General features: G+C 45.1%; 1 protein-coding gene and 1 pseudogene across 1 annotated transcript in view; one reads left to right on the forward strand and one right to left on the reverse strand.

The window, feature by feature from the left end:
- LOC117083290 (piezo-type mechanosensitive ion channel component 2) overlaps positions 1 to 20,986 on the reverse strand; it is a gene marked incomplete at its 5' end in the record, with an annotated part of 94,034 nt that overhangs the window by 30,815 nt on the left and 42,233 nt on the right. Inside the window, 4 exons of the mRNA XM_033210779.1 lie at positions 1,974 to 2,140; positions 2,887 to 3,053; positions 5,700 to 5,759; positions 18,982 to 19,096. Coding sequence (XP_033066670.1) covers positions 1,974 to 2,140; positions 2,887 to 3,053; positions 5,700 to 5,759; positions 18,982 to 19,096 — 509 coding nt within the window. The remainder of the gene's footprint in view (positions 1 to 1,973; positions 2,141 to 2,886; positions 3,054 to 5,699; positions 5,760 to 18,981; positions 19,097 to 20,986) is intronic.
- LOC117083285 lies at positions 12,050 to 14,637 on the forward strand (annotated as a pseudogene).

A 20,986-nucleotide genomic window follows, 5' to 3' on the forward strand; every position in this document is an offset into this window, starting at 1 on the left:
GATGACATAGTTTTCTAATAATCAATTATTTTATTCTATGAATTAAAGCTTTAAACTGAATCTCAATTGGGAAATAAATGTTTGACCTTGAAATCATAGTTTCTGTCCTAAACGTTTCTTCTTTCCACAAAAATATACAATAATAGATGAAATATCTGTGTCTTTGAAACTCATCAATAAGCAAAGATTATTAACAAATTAAAAGAAAAATCTAGTCTCTTTTATTATCCCTCAAAAGACTTTAAAAGAATCAGTACCTATTTTAGGGGAGCAGGCAGGGATATATCCATCCACAGTGTTATTTGCACAAACATTACTTCTAAATCAATCTAGGCATGAATGCATATATTTTAAATTAGGCTTAGCATACATCTTATTTTAAAACTTGGATTTTTACAAAATATATGTATATATTTTATTGTGTATCTCTCTCACAAAGATCTTTTCATACCAATAAATACGCATCTGTATCAATAATAATTATTGGGTAGCAAAATAATAGGCATAATTAGAGAGGCTCAAATACAGGAATGCAGCAACAGTTAAACAGCACTTTAGAGTAAAACTTTTTTATTTTTTTTACCCACATCTCCTCACTCAGTCCAATGTCCAGTTGTCTATTTTGGGTTTGGTATCAATACAATGGTCTCAGCTCCCTCTCCTATTTCATCTGGAAATACATCCAGCAATTGTGAAGGACAAATACTTTTCCAGGTCATTAGTGCCTTGCTATGAAGTGTGACTCTAAAGCCATCCAGGAGTTTCTGACCAGCAGCCGGAGACACCAATCTCTACTGTCCTCCCCAGGGCAAGCATTTTAGGAGGTAATGGCCTTATCTCAGTTCTTCCTAGGCTAAACCGTTTAGGGGACTACTCTTATCTTTATAGGCCTCTCCCAGAATCGAGGCCAGGGCTTGGCACAGAATGGCTGATACTCAACATGTTTCATGAAAAAAGTAAAACATGAATGTTCTCAGTGATACAATTCTTTACCTGTGAAAGTGGCTATAAGGTGAAATTCATTCGGTCTAGTTCTTCACCCTAAACAAGGCAATTTTACCTCCTAAGACAGGGACTTCTGTTTTAACTTAGAATCTAGCTCTGCCACCAGCTATCTAGAACACTGTGATGCAAAGAATTCTGAGGCTTTTCTGGGACAGGCAGTAAGCTGGCCTGTGGTGCAGGAAGAGGCAATGAGAGACAGCACACGAGGGTGGTTGAGAGCTTGGGTTCTGAGCTAAACCACATGATTTCGGATTATGGGTCCACTTTTGTATACATCCTAGCTGTGTGACTTTGGGTATGTTTCTTAATCTCTCTGTAACTGAATTCTGTCTTTGCAAAACAGGGATAACAATAGCATGCATCTCACAGGGTCTTAGAGGATAAATTGAGGTAACCCAGGTACAGTGCTTAGTGCTGGCCCCTGGCGAATCCATTAGTACTGTGTCATCTGATAATCCTGTTGTGAAACAATGCATACAATAGTAAACTCAGAGGAGATAGAAGCTAACAGAATACTTTCTGGGAATTTTTATTACAAACCTTCAGGTAACAATTCTGAAGGGAAAGATCCAAGATAGCAACAGAAGCAGAAGACCCTAATGTAGAAGACACTTTGTGGATCAGCTATCTTGAAAGGCAATAAGGATGTAACCCTTGACACAAATAGTAACTTTGGGGTTGGGAGGGATCATTCTTCCTTGCCTCCAGCTTGGAAATCTCTATACTGTGCCTTTGGGTCATACAGATACAGCTAACAGTGTCTTATTGATACCAGCTTGTATCTGGTTCCTTCTAGGCAAGGACAATGTTCCTTATAGTTGTTGTGCAGACGGTGACAGCTGGAAGAGGGTGGGGGTCCATGCACGGTTTTGATTAACTTTCACCTCACACATTCGTTTCTTATATTTGATGACATTCACCTCATTTACCTTCGTCAAAAGTAAACCCATTGTTAGAAAGTGAAATACCTGGAGATACTGTCATGTGAATCTAAACTATCCATCCTGTGGGCTGTCTGTGCACCTGAAGCAGCTCCGGGTCGCTCGTCAATGGTGTCCAGTCCCGACTCTCTGGAAAGGTTCATGATGTGGTTCTGATAGTACATGTGGATGCTCTCCCGAGTCGGAACGTTGCCCTGAGGAGAACGAGACATTGCCACCGTTCCTATGGAGCAGGCGCCTGCCTGTACAGCCGCCCAGCATTTCTCAGCGCAGACAGCTTTCGTACCCATGCATGCCTGGATAAGGATTAGGACCATGCTAGGCAAGTGGGGATTGACGTCGACTCATTTCCTAAGTGGTTTCCAACATTACTAGGTAGATCTAAGTAAGTGTCTTCTTATAGGTAGATAATTTTACTAAATCATGGTAACTTTTCAAGAAATGAACTATTATTTTTAAATACAATCTTTTAAACCATATATTTTGTTGTTCTGCATATGTCCTAAGTTTTCTTATAAAAAAGTTTCAGATCAAACTTTCCAGACTTCAGTGTTCAGGAGGGAGAAAAAGAAAACACCACTTTCTACACTTTCTAGACTAAAACTATAATTCTCTATTAACTATAGGGATATAGAACAAGGCAATGTCTGTACACCTGCAAACTGTGGTGAGGGGAGGGATAGGATGAATAAAGTTGCCCTTCTGTGATGTGTGTATGTGTGTGTGTGTGTGCACGTGTGTGTAGGTGCATGTGCATACACATTTAATTATTTTAATTCTTAGCGTGGAATAGATTTAAATATACAGAAAAGCAAAGCGGTTATGCAACAATTGCCTGGAAAGAAAGGGTTTGTCTTATCCTACCTGGAATTTTGGACATTGACTTTTAATGTCTTCTGAACGTGGGAAGGAGCAAAAAGAATGACACCAGCAGTATTACCTTCTTAATTTCTCTGGTCAGCATGCACCGTTCAATTCTCAGAACTGTAGATATATCAATATGCTCCCTTGAAATGGAGTTCAGCCAAGTGGTGAAACTGTCCACTGTTGCCAGAAATAGGACCCAGGTAAATTTCAAAATATTAAATATCCTCTTGATGATATTGTCTAGGAGAAAGAAAAGCAACAAGATGTTAAAGGAACAAAATACCATTGATTTTGCTTTTGTGTAGAACAGCGATGTTCTACCAAAAATTGGACCTGGCTCTTGCCCTGTGCATCTAAAAGGCATGTGACTCAGAAACTCATCACGCACGGAGGAGAGCTGCCATGCAGGAAGCTCTCGTGGGGCTTTGCACACATGCAGTGGCAGACCACATCAGGATAGAACTTGCAATCTTTAGTGGAAATAGCAAGCGGAGCAGCTCCCTGTGAGCTGACCCTGAACAACATGGCTTTGAACTGCGTGGATTGTTTTCAGTAAAATTACACCAAAAGTGCCTGCCTCTCCTGCTTCCCCTTCCACCTTCTCTCCTCCACCTTTTCTGCGTCTGCCACCCCTGAGACAGCAAAACCAACCCCTCTTCTTCCTCCTCCTCCTCAGCCCACTCGAGGGCAAGACGACGAGGATGAAGAGCTTTATGATGGTCTGCTTCCAGTTACTGAATAGCAACTATATTTTCTCTTCTTTCTGATCTTCTTCATGACATTTTCTCTAGCTTCCTCACACAATATCTGTATATAGTGACATCTGATGTTCTGTGTGAGAATGTTTCCCGCCTGTGCTGTCACTACCTTGGTGACGCCCAAACCTCCTTGCAACTGTGTCACACCTAACAGTCTTCCACGAGGCATGTTTAGGAAGCGAGGAAAGGAGAGGGTATCTTTTGCTGACAAGGAGGCACAGGAAGAGAACGGCCGCCGCTCGAAGCTGAATGAAGCGAGTCGCTGTGGCCACTGAAGAGGCGATGCCACGAGCACCGACGTTTCCCTCCCCACCCCTCCTCACATCCTCTACAAAATCTCAAGCGAGGCATGTATTTCTCACAGTCGTTCAGATCGCGCCTCTAGCCGCTCTGTGTAGACATAAAGGGGAAGCTTGGCTCTGGAGGATGCAAGGCTGGGACTTACACCCATCAACGAACTTTAGCAGCTTCTTGTATTTTCAACACCTATTTTTCTCATTTCACAATTGTTTTATTAGAAAGGATGAAGATAAACGTTATTACTGCATGGTTTTGCTATGGTAGGCCTGATGGTAAGGCTGCAGCCGCTGCACTGGGGACATGAGTCACGTGTGCTTTGTGAACCTGGGTGACGACTCACCAACAGGGAAAGTGAGGACTCGAGTTTAACTACAGGGGCAGTAGGACACAGTGCTTAAGAGCACACACTCTGGATTCAGATTCCTTGGGTTCAAATCCCAACTCTACTCTTTAGCAGTTACATAGGCTTGGTTAATACAACTAAGAGATTAAGTTGGTTAATCTCTCTCTGCCTCAGTTCCCTGTTTTGAGAGGTTAAAGTAGTTAATATACTCCAAATTCTCGAAAAAGTGCCTGAGAAACAAGACACGTGATCTGAAGTGTTAGCTGCTGTTACGGTGTGAGGCTTTGCAGCAGTAAGAGTGTCCAGGTCCACATGTATGTGTGTCCGATGACCTAGAACTGGAAGTCTGGGTTTCAGGACTGGCACAGTGGAGGGCACTAGGTGGCCTTCAGTAAGTCTCCTTTTGTGCCAGCAGAGGGCAGGCTTGGAGGCATTTGTGTGGGGACACAAAGAGCCTGACGCCTGGTCTGCTGATAGATAACTGCACAGGCGCTCCAAAGCAGGCGAAGAAACGGCATGATTAGAGAGGGCCAGAGAGCATCGAGTTCATTTCATTTGGAGGCTTTTGCCTTTTTTCCTTCCTGCATAAAGATACCTTCCTCCCAATCACATACTATGAGGAGCCCAGATGGCACTGTGGCTGCACCGGGAGTTAGAAGACAAGGGTTCTCTCCCTGACTCTTACCTGTGGAACCCAGAACAAGTCACCAACTCACTGAGCCTGGTTTTCCCTCCTAAAATGAAGAGTTTGGCCCTAACCTTCTAGTGTATCTCTAACTTCTCCAGTCCTACTTACCTCTCATTTACCTCCTCCTTTCTGTGTTTTTAAAAAATAATTGCCAGTACTTTTTGTTTGCCTCCATTCTGATGGCTTCCATGGGACATTAAGAATTTGCTCCCTAAAAGCCTCTTTCATAGATGCTTGCCTAAAGGAATTTACAAACTGAAACTAATACAACATTTTATCCAACTGCGTAAAGTCCAGACCTACTTTTAAGAGTCATTTTGCAGCCAGGTGCGGTGGCTCATGCCTGGAATCCCAGCACTTTGGGAGCCCGAGGTGGGCGGATCACGAGGTCAGGAGATCGAGACCTTCCTGGTTAACACGGTGAAACCTTGTCTCTACTAAAAACTTCAAAAAATTAGCCGGGCGAGGTGGCAGGCGCCTGTAGTCCCAGCTACTCGGGAGGCTGAGGCAGGAGAATGGTGTGAGCCCGGGAGGTGGAGCTTGCAGTGAGCTGAGATCCGGCCACTGCACTCCAGCCTGGGCGACAGAGCGAGACTCTGTCTCAAAAAAATAAAAATAAAAAAGGGTCATTTTGCAATCTCAGTGGAGATGAGATTCCAAGGGATACTGATTATTTACTCATAGTCCAGAAAACAGTGTTCAATTCACAATTTTTCAGGCGGCCTTCCATTATATACCATCTGGGCAGGTATCATTTTCAAAGTTCCCACTGCTCATATTTATCGTTATTTTGTTACCTGGTCCGTCAGATTTCTTTTTGATTGGTTCATCCTCCCGATCTTCCCATTCCACGGGACCTGCCAAGTGTGTTCAATAAAGATGAGTTAAATTCCATTTAGGGTAAATTAAATGCCAGTGTTACTCTTCTAGATTAAAAGGAATTTTATAATTAACTCCAGGACATTCTGTCTATTTTAAGAGTTCCTTGGGAAAATCTGCTCGAATTCATAGCTCTTAGATTATTTTACTCCATGCCAGCATAAAAATTATGTAAACCAAGGATGTGTAAACTACATTCGCTGGTGGCTACTGGCCAGTACTGGCAGGCTGACTATTGTCAAATGGCCTGTGAGTTCAGAATGGCTTTTATATTTTTAATAGTTGAAAAATCTAAAGGAGAATAATATTTGGTGCATGTGAAAACGATGTGAAATTCGAATTTAACAGTCATGCCCATTTGTCTGTATATTGTCTATAGCTGCTTTTTCCCTATAATGGCAGGTTTGAGTTGCACACAGACTTCATGAATAGTAAACCTTAAAATATTTACTATCAGCGCCAGGTGCAGAGGCTCATGCCTGTAGCCCCAGCACTTTGGGAGGCTGAGGAGAGAGGACAGCCTGAGCCCAGGAGTTTGAGACCAGCCTGGGCAACATAGTGAGACCTTGTCTCTACAGAAAATCAAAATATTAGCTGGGTGTGGTGGCACGCACCTGTAGTCCCAGCTATTTGAGAGGCTGAGGGTGGGAGGATTGCTTGAACCTGGGAGCCATGATTGTGCCACTGTACTCCAATCTGGGCAAAAGAGTGAGACCTCGTCTTAAATAAATAAATAAATAAATAAATATATTTGCTATGAGGTTCTTTATAGAAAATGTTTGTCATATCTTAAAATGACATTATAGGATTTCATTTCATTTCATATCCTCTTATTTAAGGCTAAAATGATCTAGCAAGTAAAAGGGCAGGATAGTTAGTTAACTTTGAATGTAAGATAAACAAGAAATTTTAAATTTCAGAAAATGTAAACATATACTTAGGAGATTCCTTACAAGCACAAATTGTGTCATGGTAAAGTCTGGGATTCTGGTGTGCCCATCACCAAACGGCAAACATTATACCAACAGGTAATTTTTCAACCCTTAACTCCCCCCTCCCCAACTCTCCCGCATTTGATTATCTCCAGTGTCTATGACTGCCCTCCCTCCGGATGCCCATGTGCACCCACTGTTTAGCTCCCACTGATAAGTGAGAACATGAGGTATTTGACTTTCTGTTTCTGCATTATTTCATTAGGATAATGGCCTCCAGCTCCATCCATGTTGCGCAGAAGATATGACTTCATTCATTTTTATGGCTAAGTAGTATTCCATGACATACACATATATCACATTTTCTTTTTCCAATCCTCCGTTGATGGACAGTTAGGTTGATTACATATTTATGCTATTGTGAATAATGCTGCAATAAACATGTGAGTGCAGGTACCTTTTGGATACAATAATTTTCTTCCCTTTGAATATATATGTAGTAGTGGGACTGCCGAATTGAAGGGTAGTTCTATGTTTAGTTCTTTAAGAAATCTTCATTTTTTTTGAGGTTTTAATTTTATTTATTTGAGTACCAGTGATTGATTCCAAATAAACCTTTTTACAAAAAGGATATAAGGTGGTTTATGGTTACATATGAAATATAACAGGATAACAGGTAGATGAGAAAGTAAAATGAAAAAATCAGGTTAGGAGACACAAAATAGACCCAGGGATGAGGCTAAAACACTTATAATTTGGTGTTGATGCTGTCATCTGATAGGGCATGTTGCTCATACTGTTGCTCTGAGGGAGAGCATCTCGAGAATTTTCAAATAATGATGTGAAGTTTGAGGTACGTATTTTAAGTCTTTGTATTTTTAAAGTATAAGTATGTTCCATGAAATATGTCCAGATTATACTTAAGTTAAACATTGTTTGTTATGTTAAAAACTCAAACGGGGCTTCATATATAGAGAGAAGATATATATGTGTATATATGAATATACTATATATATATATATATATATATATATATATATGAAGCCCAGGAAATATGTAGAGAGAATATATATGTTCTATATATATTCTCTCTCTGTGTGTATATATATATCTCTAATATATATATGTCCTATATATTCTGTGTGTGTGTGTGTGTGTGTGTATATATATATATATATATATTAGAGTCAGGTCTCGCTCTGTTGCCCAGGTTGGACTGCAATGGTGTGATCATAGCTCACTGCAGCCTTGACCTCCAGGGCCCAAGTAATCCTCCCTCCTCAGCCTCCCAAGTAGCTAGGACTACAAGTGTACAACACCACACCTGACTATATTAAGAAAAAATCTTTTTAGAGATGTTTCCCAGGCTGGTCTCAAACTGCTGGCCTCAAGTGATCCTTCTACTGCAGAGTCCCAAGTTGCTGAAATTACAGGCGTGAGCCACAGCTCCTGGCTCAGCTTCCTGCATTTTATCTGGTAACCCTATCTAAGGTCATTCATGATCTGACTCCAGGAATCTTCTCAAACTTATTTTCTGCTATCCTCTTTACTACTGTTGCTCCACATCTGGTCTTGACCAGCTAAGCTGACCTGCTCTTTATATTTTATTTTTTATGCATGGGCTTGCTTTCTTCTGCTAGAATGTCAGGCTGTGTGCAAATACTCCCTTCTTCATGGAGCATTCTCTGAACCCATGCTTGCCTACAAGAAATCCTTTCTCCCTCAGGTCCCACATTATTTTATCTCTACTTTTTAAAATGGAACTTTGCAGTTTTGATATCATTAGGAATTTTTCCCCTATACTTATCTTGCCTACCACCTACAATGAAAGGCTTTAGAACAAATTAGTCTAGTAGGAATTCCAGACCCACTACTCACTGAATGGCTGTGTGACCTCAGGCAAGCTGCTTCATTCTCTGGGACCTTATTTGCTCCTCTGTAGAGCAGGGATAATAAAATGACCCTGTGCTGTTGCAAGGATCGAATTAGTTACTACGGTATACATGAGGCACATATGACAACAGCTGGCACTTCAGAAGAACGGGATCCACATGCTTCATCTGTCTGGAAGACATGACGCCTCGTACCAAGAAAGTGCTGAGTAAATATTCATTAAAAGAGTATCTTTAAATTATTGCTGTCTTTGATTGGTAGGTTAAGAGTGCTGCACGTGCACAATAAATAATCTTCATGACGCAGAGCAACGAGCTATTTTCAAGATGACCAAAGAACAAATTTTTATAACTGACTGAAACATTCCAGAAGGACAAATGTCTGAGAATAGCAAACACAATTTTGAAAAAAAAAAAGGTAGTGAGAGGAGCTTGCCTCACTAAAAATTAAAACAAACTCTATAGCTACTAGACTTAATAGTATGTGGCATTGGCCCAGAGCGAGACAATACAAGGGAAGACCAAAATAGAGTCTGAAAACATACCCGAGAAGAAATGGGAGCCTGACACTGACAAATGAAGCATTTAAATCCAGTAGGAAAAGGATGAATCATCTTAATAAATTGGAATAACATAATTGTCTATCCATCTAAAAGTGAACAAATTAGATCTCCACTTCATAGAATAAAAATTTAAGATGTAGCCAGGTGCGGTGGCTCACGCCTGTAATCCCAGCACTTTGGGAGGCCGAGGTGGGTGGATCACGAGGTCAGGAGATCCAGACCATCCTGGCCAACATGGTGAAACCCCCCCGTCTCTACTAAAATACAAAAAATTAGCCAGGAGTGATGGCGGGCGCCTGTAGTCCCAGCTACTTAGGAGGCTGAGGCAGGAGAATCACTTGAACCCAGGAGGCAGAGGTTGCAATGAGCTGATTTTGTGCCACTGCACTCCAGCCTGGTGACGGAGCAAGACTCAGTCTCAAAAAAAAAAAAAAAAAAAAATTAAGATGTAAGTAAAATTAATAGAAAATCTGGGAAACATCTGCATCATATTTGGGAGGAGAGACTTTCTTTTCTTTCTTTCTGTTTTTTTTTTTCTGAGGCAAAGTCTCACTCTGTCACCCAGACTGGAGTGCAGTGGTGCGGTCTCAGCTCACTGCACTCAGCTCAGCTCCACCACCCGGGTTCAAGTGATTCTCCTGCCTCAGCCTCCCGCGTAGCTGGGATTACAGGCATCTGCCACCACGCCCAGCAAATTTTTTGCATTTTTAGTAGAGACAGGGTTGCACCATATTGGCCAGGCTGGTCTCGAACTCCTGACCTCAGGTGATCCACCTGCCTCAGCCTCCCAAAGTGCTGGGATTACAGGTGTGAGCCACCGCGCCTGACCAAGAGACTTCTTAAAAGCAAGATGGAAACCTAGAAACTGCAAGGGGAAATTTGACACAAGAAAAAAAATAATAATTGCTTAGATCGCAAATACCATAAACTAAAATCAAAATATAAGCCTTGGGTTGGAAAAAATATCTGAAATATACAAAAATGGGATAATCACAAATTGCACTGAAATTGGCACACTGGTCTAAAGTTTATGGAAGAAGTCTGAGCTAGTGTGTTTAAAACCACGAGAGTGGATGAGAACACCTAGGGAGTGAACATAAATGGAGAAGTTTCCATAGACAAGTTCTGGACATGACAGTGTTAAGAGGTCATAGAGATACGGATGACCAGCGAGGTAGGACTAAGCTTGAGTGTGTTTGGAACACCAAGTGGACAGCATGTTTCCAGGATGCACTGATTTTTGTTTTTTTGAGACGGAGTTTTGCTCTTGTTGCCTAGGCTGGAGTGCAATGGCACGATCTTGGCTCACCACAACCTCCACCTCCCTGTTTCAAGTGATTCTCCTACCTCAGCCTCCTGAGTAGCTGGGATTACAGGCATGCACCACCACACCCAGTTAGTTTTGTATTTTCAGTAGAGATGGGGTTTCTCCATGTTTGTCAGGCTGGTCTCGAACTCCCGACCTCAGGTGATCTGCCCACCTCAGCCTCCCAAAGTGCTGGGATTACAGGTGTGAGCCACCGCGCCTGGCTTTCAAGATGTAGTGATTAATTGTATCAGGTGTTGATTGATATGAAGGTCATTGCTGGTCACTGGTGACCTTGATCAGATCAATTTGGATGGAGAGCCAGGAACAGAAGGCTAATTGGAGTGGATATGAGAGAACGGGGAAGAAGGAACTAGAGACTGGGTATAGATGACTTGAGGTATGTGCTGCAATAGAAGCAGATGGAGGGAGATGCAGCAGGGCTGTAGCTGGAGGAGTGTGGGTTCTAGTGAGGGTTTTGTTTTGTTTTTTAAGATGGAGAAATAACAGCATGTGTTTATGCTGATGGAAAGACTCCAGTAGAGAGGAAGAGATTGAGGATGTAGGAGAGAGGAGAAATGCTGGAAGTGAGTTGCTGAGCAGGCAAGGGAGCTCGGCAGCTGGAGGCTCTCCAGGCAGTCTCGGGGGGCAGACGGGATTGGACTGAGTCCTGGAACAGAGTTGGGGTGAGCACCCTGACACTGGCCTTGGACGACCACTGGAAAGATCCCTCAGATAGGGACAAGCCAGAGATTGGCTTGGATTTGCTGAAACTTCCCTCTGCCCCCCAAAAGCAGATTCTAATTTGGATTTCAACAGACGGCTCAGAGGAGAGAGGGCATTCTGGGGGTACTGGCATAAGCATGGGGCCTTCAGACATTCAAACTGACTGAGGCCAAATGGGCAGGAGGATGTGGATAAAGCCAGGTGGGTGGACAGGGGTGGCTATGAGAAGATGCCATTGGCAGAAGTCAGCCCCTGAGGCCTTCTCACCTACCTAATCAGCCCAGGTAGCTGTGGCTGCACTGAACCACCTCCCAGATTAAGTGCTGAGCAGAGATTAGAATCATGAGTAAGAGGCTCAGTCTTTGCCTTCAGGAGCTCAGGCTGAGAGGATTCCAGTAACTACCATCTAGATGGGTGTTTAAAACTCTTGCTTTCGGCTGGGTGCTGTGGTTTATGCGTTTAATTCCAGCACTTTGGGAGGCTGAGGCAGGAGGATCGCTTGAAGCCAGGAGTTGGAGGCTGCAAGGAGCTATGATCATTGCACTGCACTCCACCTTGGGTGACAGAGCAAGCCCCTGTATCAAAAAACAAAAACGAAAACAAAGTGCTTTCCCCTAGCCCAGCATACTTGGGTGAGTCTGCTGGAGGCAATGGATGCTACAGCCAATCAGAGCCCTGGCAGCAGAGTCTGGGCCCACCAACGGCCCAGCAGAGGCAATGTGGAGTACAGGGCCTGCTGGTCCTCTGGTCACACCCACTCATGCTGGTCTCCACATGCTCTTTATATCCCCAGAGGTCGACAGTGTGGGGGATTGGAGTGACCCAGCTGGATGTGACTCCCAAGACAGAATGGTGCTGGACTTGCGGGCTCAGGGGTATGACCAGGCACCCCCCAGCCTGCCTACCAGCCTCCCATCCCTGCATCCTAGGCTGAAGCCCTCAGACCGAGATGGGCCACCGCTGTACCCCTGGTCTCAGCCCTTGGCCTTGCCCCTGGCTCTGGCAGTCCCCCCAGCACTGCAGCCCCAGCCTGAGCAGCAGCCCTTCTCACAAATGCACCTGGGCCACTGTGGACACATGTGTCGCAGTGACAGCACCTACTCTGTAAATAGTACTGGCTGTCAGGCGCGTGGCACCCTGGGATGGCCTCTACCTGGATGGGGACAGAACCCAGGTAGGGGCACCCTGTGGCCTGCAGCCTCCCTGCCTCACATTGCTAAGACTCAAAGGGATGCAGGCCATAGTGCCAGCAAGAGCCCCTGCATGTTGGTGGCCCTGAGGCCAACCAATACGGACCGTGAGCGAGACAAGTGATTCCAGTCCCATTACACCTACAATTCACCCTTCGAGTACCGGGAGCCCATGCCCACGCCTGTGCTCGAGAAGTACTGCGAGGCCTCTGGACAGTTCATCCATCAGGCAGTTGGCATCACTGAGCTGTTCTGGAGAAGTCTGGAACCCATGAACACTTGGGGCTGTCACCGGGAAGCAGCTGCTCACAAGTGCCAAATACGGTCCATTGTGCGCAAAGACATGCGGAAGAAGGGCTGCGTGGAGGAGACTGTGGCGCAGCTGAGCGAAGACCTGCTGTCCCAGACAGTGATGATGGTGGGGAACAGCGGCCCGCACTGGCGATCAACCCGACCGGAGCCCGCCAGGACTGGCTGGAGGGCAAGCTGCGGTATGAAATAGGCCAGGGTATGGGTATGGGGCGGATGGGCAGGCATGAAAGGGGCCTAGGAGCTGGGAGGGGTGGGAAGCAGGGGCCCGAGTAACTCCCCCTTTTGTTTCTCCCCCTTCCCTCCTGAGGTCGGGGCTTTCCCTCCCTGAGCAGCCACCTCTGCCCTCTGGCTCACAAAGGTGGGCCAGAACACGCCCGCCAACGCCCTGGGCGCACCCTCATCTCTCGCTGCTTTCGGGTGTATTTTTCTCTCTCCACTTCCTCTCTGACTTCTCTCGACAGTGGGGGCAAAGCTGGTGAGGCCCTGACAGGCCAGAGGGAGAACCCTCAGAGTCTCACCAGGCCAACCCTTCAGGGTGGATGGAAGGCCAGATCCTGGGAATGGACTTGGCTTGAGGACACGCGGCGCCTGGTTTAGGTGGGGACTGGCCAGGCTGGGCAGGAGCGTGCAGGGCACTAACCACTCTTTCTATCCGTCTGTCCCTCTTCCTCGAGAATCCTGTTGCTCTGGGCAAGAGGCGGTTTTTGCCAGGGGCATCAGCGTGATTGTTCAAAATGATATGGACACCGAGGATGTTGGGCAGGGAGGCATACGTATTCTTGTGCCCGGGCGGGCTGGGGGCAATGTCAGTTCGGGAGAGTTCGTGCCCGTGTGTGGGTGCGTGGGTGAAGGGTGGGGGGCGGATGGGTGGGAGAGGATTCATGTATGTGAGCCACTGTGGATCCTTGGGTGCGAGTTCACTGGAGGAGGGGCTTCACGCTGCGTGGGGCCGGGAGAGCTTGTGTGCAAACCTGAGTTCGGCAGCATGAGGATCGAAGTGTCGCGGCCAGAGCCCCGGCCAAGTGGAGCAGGGCCAGGGCTGGGCTCGCAGGCGGGTCCCCGAACGCCCCGCCCAGCGCGGCCTCCCCTCGCCTTCCCCACAGACATTCACTACCTGCGGGGCGTGAACAACGCGCGCCAGCCGTGGCACAACGCGGAGGACTGGCTGCGGTACGGGCTGCGGCCGGAGAACCCTACGAGGGGGACCTGGCCAGCCACAAGTGGCTCTTCCTGTGGTGCGCTGCGCTGCTCCACTGCACCACGCGGTAGTTCTAGTACACCCTCTGCTGTAGTTCTACTACACCCTCCGCCACGCTCTGCGCATGTCCTTCCGCCAGCTCTGCCAGGACCTGGCGCGCTACGTGCAGCACGCCGACGTGCGCTGGGAGGACGCCGCGCGCTGGGAGGATGGCGGGCGCTGGGAGGACGGCGTGCGCTGGGAGGACGCCGACGTGCGCTGGGAGGACGCCGCGCGCTGGGAGGACGGCGGGCGCTGGGAGGACGCCGCGCGCTGGGAGGACGCCGCGCGCTGGGAGGACGGCGGGCGCTGGGAGGACGGCGGGCGCTGGGAGGACGGCATGCGCTGGGAGGACGGCGTGCGCGCCCAGCGCGGCCAGACACCTCGCCGCCAGGTTGTTTCCAGCAGGGCCAGGTGTACCTGGACGGCATCGCGAGCATTCTGCGACATCACCAGACCATCGATTTCCTGCTGCTGACCTCATTGGGCACGGGGTCCTGTGAGTATGTGGACCGCCTGCGGCCCCATGGGGTGCTGGATAATCCCCGGGTCCCCACTTCATGCAGAACTTGGCACCTTACCGGCAGCAGCTGGAGCACATCATGGCCACCAACCGGCTGGATGAGGCGGAGCTGGGTCGCCTGCTGCCCGAATGATGTAGGTTGAGGGCTGCAGACAGAGGCCCTGGACAGAAGCTCCAGATAAGGCCGCCGGAACAGGAAGCTGTTTGCTCTGTGCTTCCATGGCCTGGGTGTTTGTTGGACGTGTTGGGAGGGCAGCAGCTTTCCTTGAGAAGGAGTGGCAACATCAAAGGGTTTGTGTCCCTTGCTAGCCTCCCTGGGGCCTGGGGACCTGCAGCAGCATGTCTGGCAAACTGAGTCGCCCTCCTGCCTCCAGCTCTCTGTTGAGCAGAGGGAAGGCATGGGGGCAGGAAGGGAGCTGAGTATTGATGGAGATGGGGGTGGTTTGGGAATAGAAACTTGCTTTTGCATGAGGTGGCTTTGGTTGTCCCGGTACTCCAGTCTGTCCCTTCCCTCACCTGGCCCCTTGGTGCTCCTTCAACATTCGTGCTACCTCTCACTGGGTCCTGGTGGGGGTCAGGATCCCCTCTCCTGGGGTGATTGATGGCCTGAGCCTGGGGTCTTGGTAGTAGAGACCCAGCTGGTCTGGGGTGTGCTTTCCAACATTTTGCCTCTCTCACTGGTCATGTATTTATTCCATATTTAGATGGTCTACTCCCTGTGGCTGGGAGCAGCAGCTCCTGAAGGTTCTTTTGCCTCTCTCACTGGTCATGTATTTATTCCATATTTAGATGGTCTACTCCCTGTGGCTGGGAGCAGCAGCTCCTGAAGGTTCCACTGGGGGGAACAAGACACTCCTTCCTGGAAGATACCGATTTTCCTAGCCCCGCTCCCATTACACACTTACACACACACACACACACACACACACAGTGATTCCGAAGATACACACACACACACACACACAGTGATTCCGAAGATACCGATTTTCCTAGCCCCGCTCCCATTACACACACACACACACACACACACACACAGTGATTCAGGCCTTATGAATCAAGCCAAGAGCTCCCTTGGCCCTGTCCCCACCCCCTCCACTGGCCTCTGCTGTTCCTGTCTTTGCCACACCCTCACAGCTGGTCTCTGGCAGAGGCTGGCGCAGTCTAGGAGCAGCTGCAATTGCGCCTGAGGGACAGGCCCTAGAGTTTGGTGGCCCAAGTCCTGAACCCCTCCTGGACCAGGTGAGGTGCAGAGGTGGTTGCTGCTTCCAGTTTCCCTTTAGACTTAGCTGTGTGAGCCCCACTCATACCCTTTGGCCTTCGTTTTCTCATCTGTAAAACTCAGAAACACAGTTGGAAAGTCCTTATTCATTTAGTCAGCGAATAGAATATGTATAGAGCGCCTTTTGTGTAAGTTACTAGTCAGAATCCTCACTGAGCCCCCAGTCCAAAGAGAAGCCAGACAATTAAAACAGTAATAAAAAAAAGAAAAAGAAAAAAGGAAAAAAAAGGGATAAGAAGCCTGACATATAAATAGCATGAATGGATAAGAACAAACAACCCGACAGAACAATGCAGGAAAATGCTAAAAGTTTAAATCTTAGACTTGAAAAGAAAAAATCACGACCAAAATGTGAAATAAAAATGCTCAGTTTAATTAGTTAAGAATTCAACTACATTCAAATGAAAAGAAAAGCCATTTGTCATCCTTAGAAAGAAAAATGATAAAAACAGCAGTAAAATCCTGTGGTGTGAGGCTAAAGAAAACTGGACACTCTTGTCCCTCACATGGAGGAGGGCAAAGTACTAAAACCTTTCAGAAAATATCTATTGAAGTAAAAACAGACGCACTCTAAATCAGTCATCCCACTTTTGAGAATCTGTTCTGTGGAAAATGCATGTTCTTCCTAACGTTTGCTAAGCATTTAAACACACACATACATATTACGACATATAAATGTTTGTGCAATGATATCTATGATGGCATTGTTCATTGTGGCAAAAATCCAGAAGCAACCATATGTCCATTACAGGTGGGAGGACTGAATAAAGTATGCGTGTCTGCACTATAGAATGTTTTGCAGCTATTAAGAAAGAATGATATGATTTTATAAATAATTGCAGAAATGTTCATGACATTGGTAATGAAAATGCAAGAGTAATTTGTAGAGAATGAACTTATTAAAAAAAAGAAATAGGCTGGGCGCGGTGGCTCACTCCTGTAATCCCAGCACTGTGGGAGGCCAACGTGGGCGGATCATGAGGTCAGGAGATCAAGACCATCCAGTTTAACACGGTGAAACCCTGTCTCTACTAAAAATACAAATATTGCTAGGTGTGGTGGTGTGTGCCTGGTCACAGCTACTCAGGAGGCTGAGGCAGGAGAATCGCTTGAACCTGGGAGGCAGAGGTTGCAGTGAGCCAAGATTACACCACTGCACATAGCGAGACTCTGTCTCAAAAAAAAAAAAAAAAAGAAACAAAATACAACAGATGAGCCTTATCTTTAATCATGCCACTTAATCTCCACTTTCTAAAGATTAGTAATGGCTGTTACTAATAAGGTGCATGAACATTCCTCCTGATCTTTCTCTTGCATTCATAAGCTATTATATGCACCCATTAAAAATGCAAAATACTGTCTTGAGGTACTGCTCTGACTTCATTTGTTTCATGATTTCATAATGTGCGTGCCATTTGCAATGTGTTGTTTTTCACTTAATAATGTGTCAGGAATTGTTCTTATACTAGCTCAAAGCTATAGAACTGAGTAACATCCCATAATATACTGGTAACATAATTTATTTAACTCTTCTTCTTCATATGGGCATTTAGGATGTTTCCAAATTTTTTGTTATTAACATAGTGTGTGATGAATACTCTTAGACGTGTGTGTTTGTACATGTGCAGGTGCGGCTATGGGCTAAGCCAACCACCTAGGCGTGGGACTGATCTGTAGTATGATATGTAACATCTGAGCTTTTAGGAGGTAATGACACAGAACTCTTCAAAGTAGATATGCTGCTTCACAACACAACTCATGGTATATGGAAGTATATCGTATCTTCCTACCAGCTCCCAACATTATCCAGTGTTTATTTTCCTGTCAATCTAATGGGTTAAGAAAACAGTATGTCAAAATATTTCATTTGTATTTCTTGTATTACAGTGAGACTGAGCACCTTTTGGTCATTTTTGTTTTCTGGTCTGTGAATTGTTTTTCATACCTTCTCATTGATTGAACTGAATTTTTCTTTTCTTGATTTCTAGCAGTTCTTAACATACACAGAATACTCATATTTAGTCTGATAGATACAATAAAATATTGCTCCTGAGTGAACCACCTGCACTTCAACTTCACTTTTGATGTTTTTTGTTTTGTTTTGTTTTTTTCTGAGACGGAGTCTTGCTCTGGAGTCGCCCTGGCTACAGTGCAGTGGCCGGATCTCAGCTCACTGCAAACTCCGCCTCCCGGGTTCACGCCATTCTCCTGCCTCAGCCTCCCGAGTAGCTGGGACTACAGGGGCCGCCACCTCGCCCGGCTAGTTTTTTGTATTTTTTAGTAGAGACGGGGTTTCACCGTGTTAGCCAGGATGGTCTCGATCTCCTGACCTCGTGATCCACCCGTCTCGGCCTCCCAAAGTGCTGGAATTACAGGCTTGAGCCACCGCGCCCGGCTGATGTTTTTTGTAATAGTTTGAAATATTTTTACCCTTAGATATGTTGATATCATGTTTTCAAATATATTGGTAGAACACTGAATATATGTTCCTTTTGTTTGCTTGTTTCTGAGTATTGTTTAAGTGTGCTTTCGCTTTTTTCTTGATTAGACTGCCAAAGTTTCATCTTTCTTATTGGTTTTTTATTTTTTATTTATTTATTTTTCAGACAGAGTCTCGCTCTGTCGCCCAGGCTGGAGTGCAGTGGTGCCATCTCGGCTCACTGCAAGCTCCGCTTCCCAGGTTCACGCCATTCTCTTGCCTCAGCCTCCTGAGTAGCTGGGCCTACAGGCGCCACCACCACGCCAAGCTAATTTTTTGCATTTTTAGTAGAGACGGGGTTTCACCATGTTAGCCAGGATGGTCTCGATCTCCTGACCTCGTGATCCGCCCGCCTCGGCCTCCCAAAGTGCTGGGATTACAGGCGTGAGCCACCACAGCCAGCCTTAGCTTTTTCTAAGAACAATTTTTAACTTAATGATCAGGTCATGTCCTGTAGTATTTCTTTTTTTTTATTACTTAATATCCATGTAAAAAATTAGTTTTCTTCTACTTTTTTTGGGTTTCATTTGCACCTCTCCTTTTTTCCTACTTAAGAATATATATATATACACACACACTAACTTTGTGCTTTAATTTATTCCAAGTGTCAGAAATGACCAATTAAGGACAAATTGAAACTCTTGGTCTTCTTTAGAATTTAAAAATCTTCATCCCTCAGAAGTTTCTGTCCTTTGCAGACAAGGCTGGGGAGCACAGCCTGAAACCTGCCACACCCACTGCAGCCACCCACCCACACTCACCCTCCTTGGATCCTTTCCGCCTTCGTTTCCGTTCTTCTCTTGCAGACCCTTTTTTCTCTTTGTGTCTCTGTCGGAGTGCTGTCTTAGGATCAGTAATCCAGGCTTGATAAACAAACTGAAGGGAGAAAGTGCAATTATTTTCTGGCCTTTTAATAATTAGAAATAAAAAAAGGGACCTACACCAAGCCTCCCGACTTTTGAAATATTTTTTCCTCCCAACACAAACTAAACATCCCTGTGCTATTTTTATTATCATGAGATTCAATCTGTTTTAGAAAAAGACAACAGATGTTGTAGTAAATGTATTTCATCTGGCATCACGGATCTCATGAGATACACTGTGGGTTTACCATACAAACCATCATTTCTCCCAAGTCCCTACATCTCACCACCATTTGTGATACTTATTACTGATACTTTTGCATAGGTATAAGCTGGAAGCCTCATTCAGTATCAGTAGTTTCTCCCATCACAAATAAACTTGGAGTCAAAACAAAATAACATCTTTAATAGTCTTCTTTACTTTGGGAAAATAGTTTTGTGCATTTGATACTCATCCTTCTGAATAACAGCTATTACCAGTGACTTGAGAAAGCGGTTTGAAGAATGGTTAGTACTTTGCGAGAAAAAAAAATATGACATTAAGGTTAAGGAGTTATTCCAGAATAGCATTAAAGAAACCCTGTGGGGCTTTTGGTTGCCTTTTGTCATTTTCATTCAAGAGCTGAAAACAGCTGCATTAATATATTATAACCGATAACCAGGAAACAGCAATTGTGAACAGCCCCCCACCAAGAGTCTCCCAAATCATGCAGAAAGAACAAAAAGAAAACCTTGATGGAAACAGCCAGCCCTACAGCAACACGGAGTCAGGCAGGCATGCTTCTCATGCACACAAACACCCCGGGGTCTCAGGGAAGCTGCGTTTTTCATGATGATGATAAAGTTAAATAAATGTTTTCTGGGAGCTCTGTAAACCCAGATCTTATTCTATATTATTTTCAGATTTCTGAAATCTTTGAAAAACACAGCATAAGCAAATCAGTGGCATTGTGAAGTCAGTAGAAAGTAAAGAGAGATTCAACTTTTCCATATATGGAAACAGAAGGGTCATAGGTTACTATAATAGACAAACTGTTTCTTTTTTTCTCACTGGTAGAAATCTGAATTTTATGAGAAATTAAAACAAATGCAACATCTGTATTATTTCTGAATAACAAATTCCAGGAGGCAAAAAATTATTTTATGCCAAAAGCATATTTTAAACAATGGGAAGATGAACTGGAATTTTCAGGAGGACTGAATACAGGAATTTTTGGTAGATGTTGATGGGCTGTGTGAATTGGGAATTCTATCAAGATCTTAGAGTTATAGCACATTAATAAGCAAACTTGCCTCAGCACAATATTGGTTGTTTTAAAATCTGGTTATTGAACATAAGAAATTTTCAGATTTAAGAGCAACATGTGGTGACATTTCCTTTAAAAAGTGTTATCACAATATTGTTTTTAGATGATGCACGAATCCCAAAAATAGAAAACAAAAAAGTAATTGAGGATTTGTAAATGTACGAGGCGCACAAGTTGGAGGAATTCTTTTTCTCTGAAGAAAAAGGAAACTGGGAGGAAAAGGAGAGAGGAAAAGGGATGTGAAGGGTGGAATGGAAGACGGCTTGTGGAAAGGGTGGGTGCTATTAACATTTTGGTTTATAAAAGGGCACTCCTGGCTCAACAAAGGACCCCTAAAGAAGAAGCATGTCAGTGCTGCCTCACTGCCATGAGAATTGAGGTATGCAAACCGGGGAAAGCGGAGAGAGGAGGGACTCATAGGGTAATTCCTTATTTGTAGGTAAATTATCTTAACTTTGATGTTTTGAAATAGAAACATTTTACAGTTCCAGGAATTATTAAGAGGGTCAGAAAAATGCTGACAATGAAGAGGAGGGGAAACGTCCCAATCCTTACTGAGTCAAGAAATGGAAGGCTCTTACCGAACTTCCCAATTC

This window comes from Trachypithecus francoisi, unplaced genomic scaffold (assembly GCF_009764315.1).
Source record: "Trachypithecus francoisi isolate TF-2019V2 unplaced genomic scaffold, Tfra_2.0 Contig00320, whole genome shotgun sequence".
NCBI lineage: Eukaryota > Metazoa > Chordata > Mammalia > Primates > Cercopithecidae > Trachypithecus > Trachypithecus francoisi.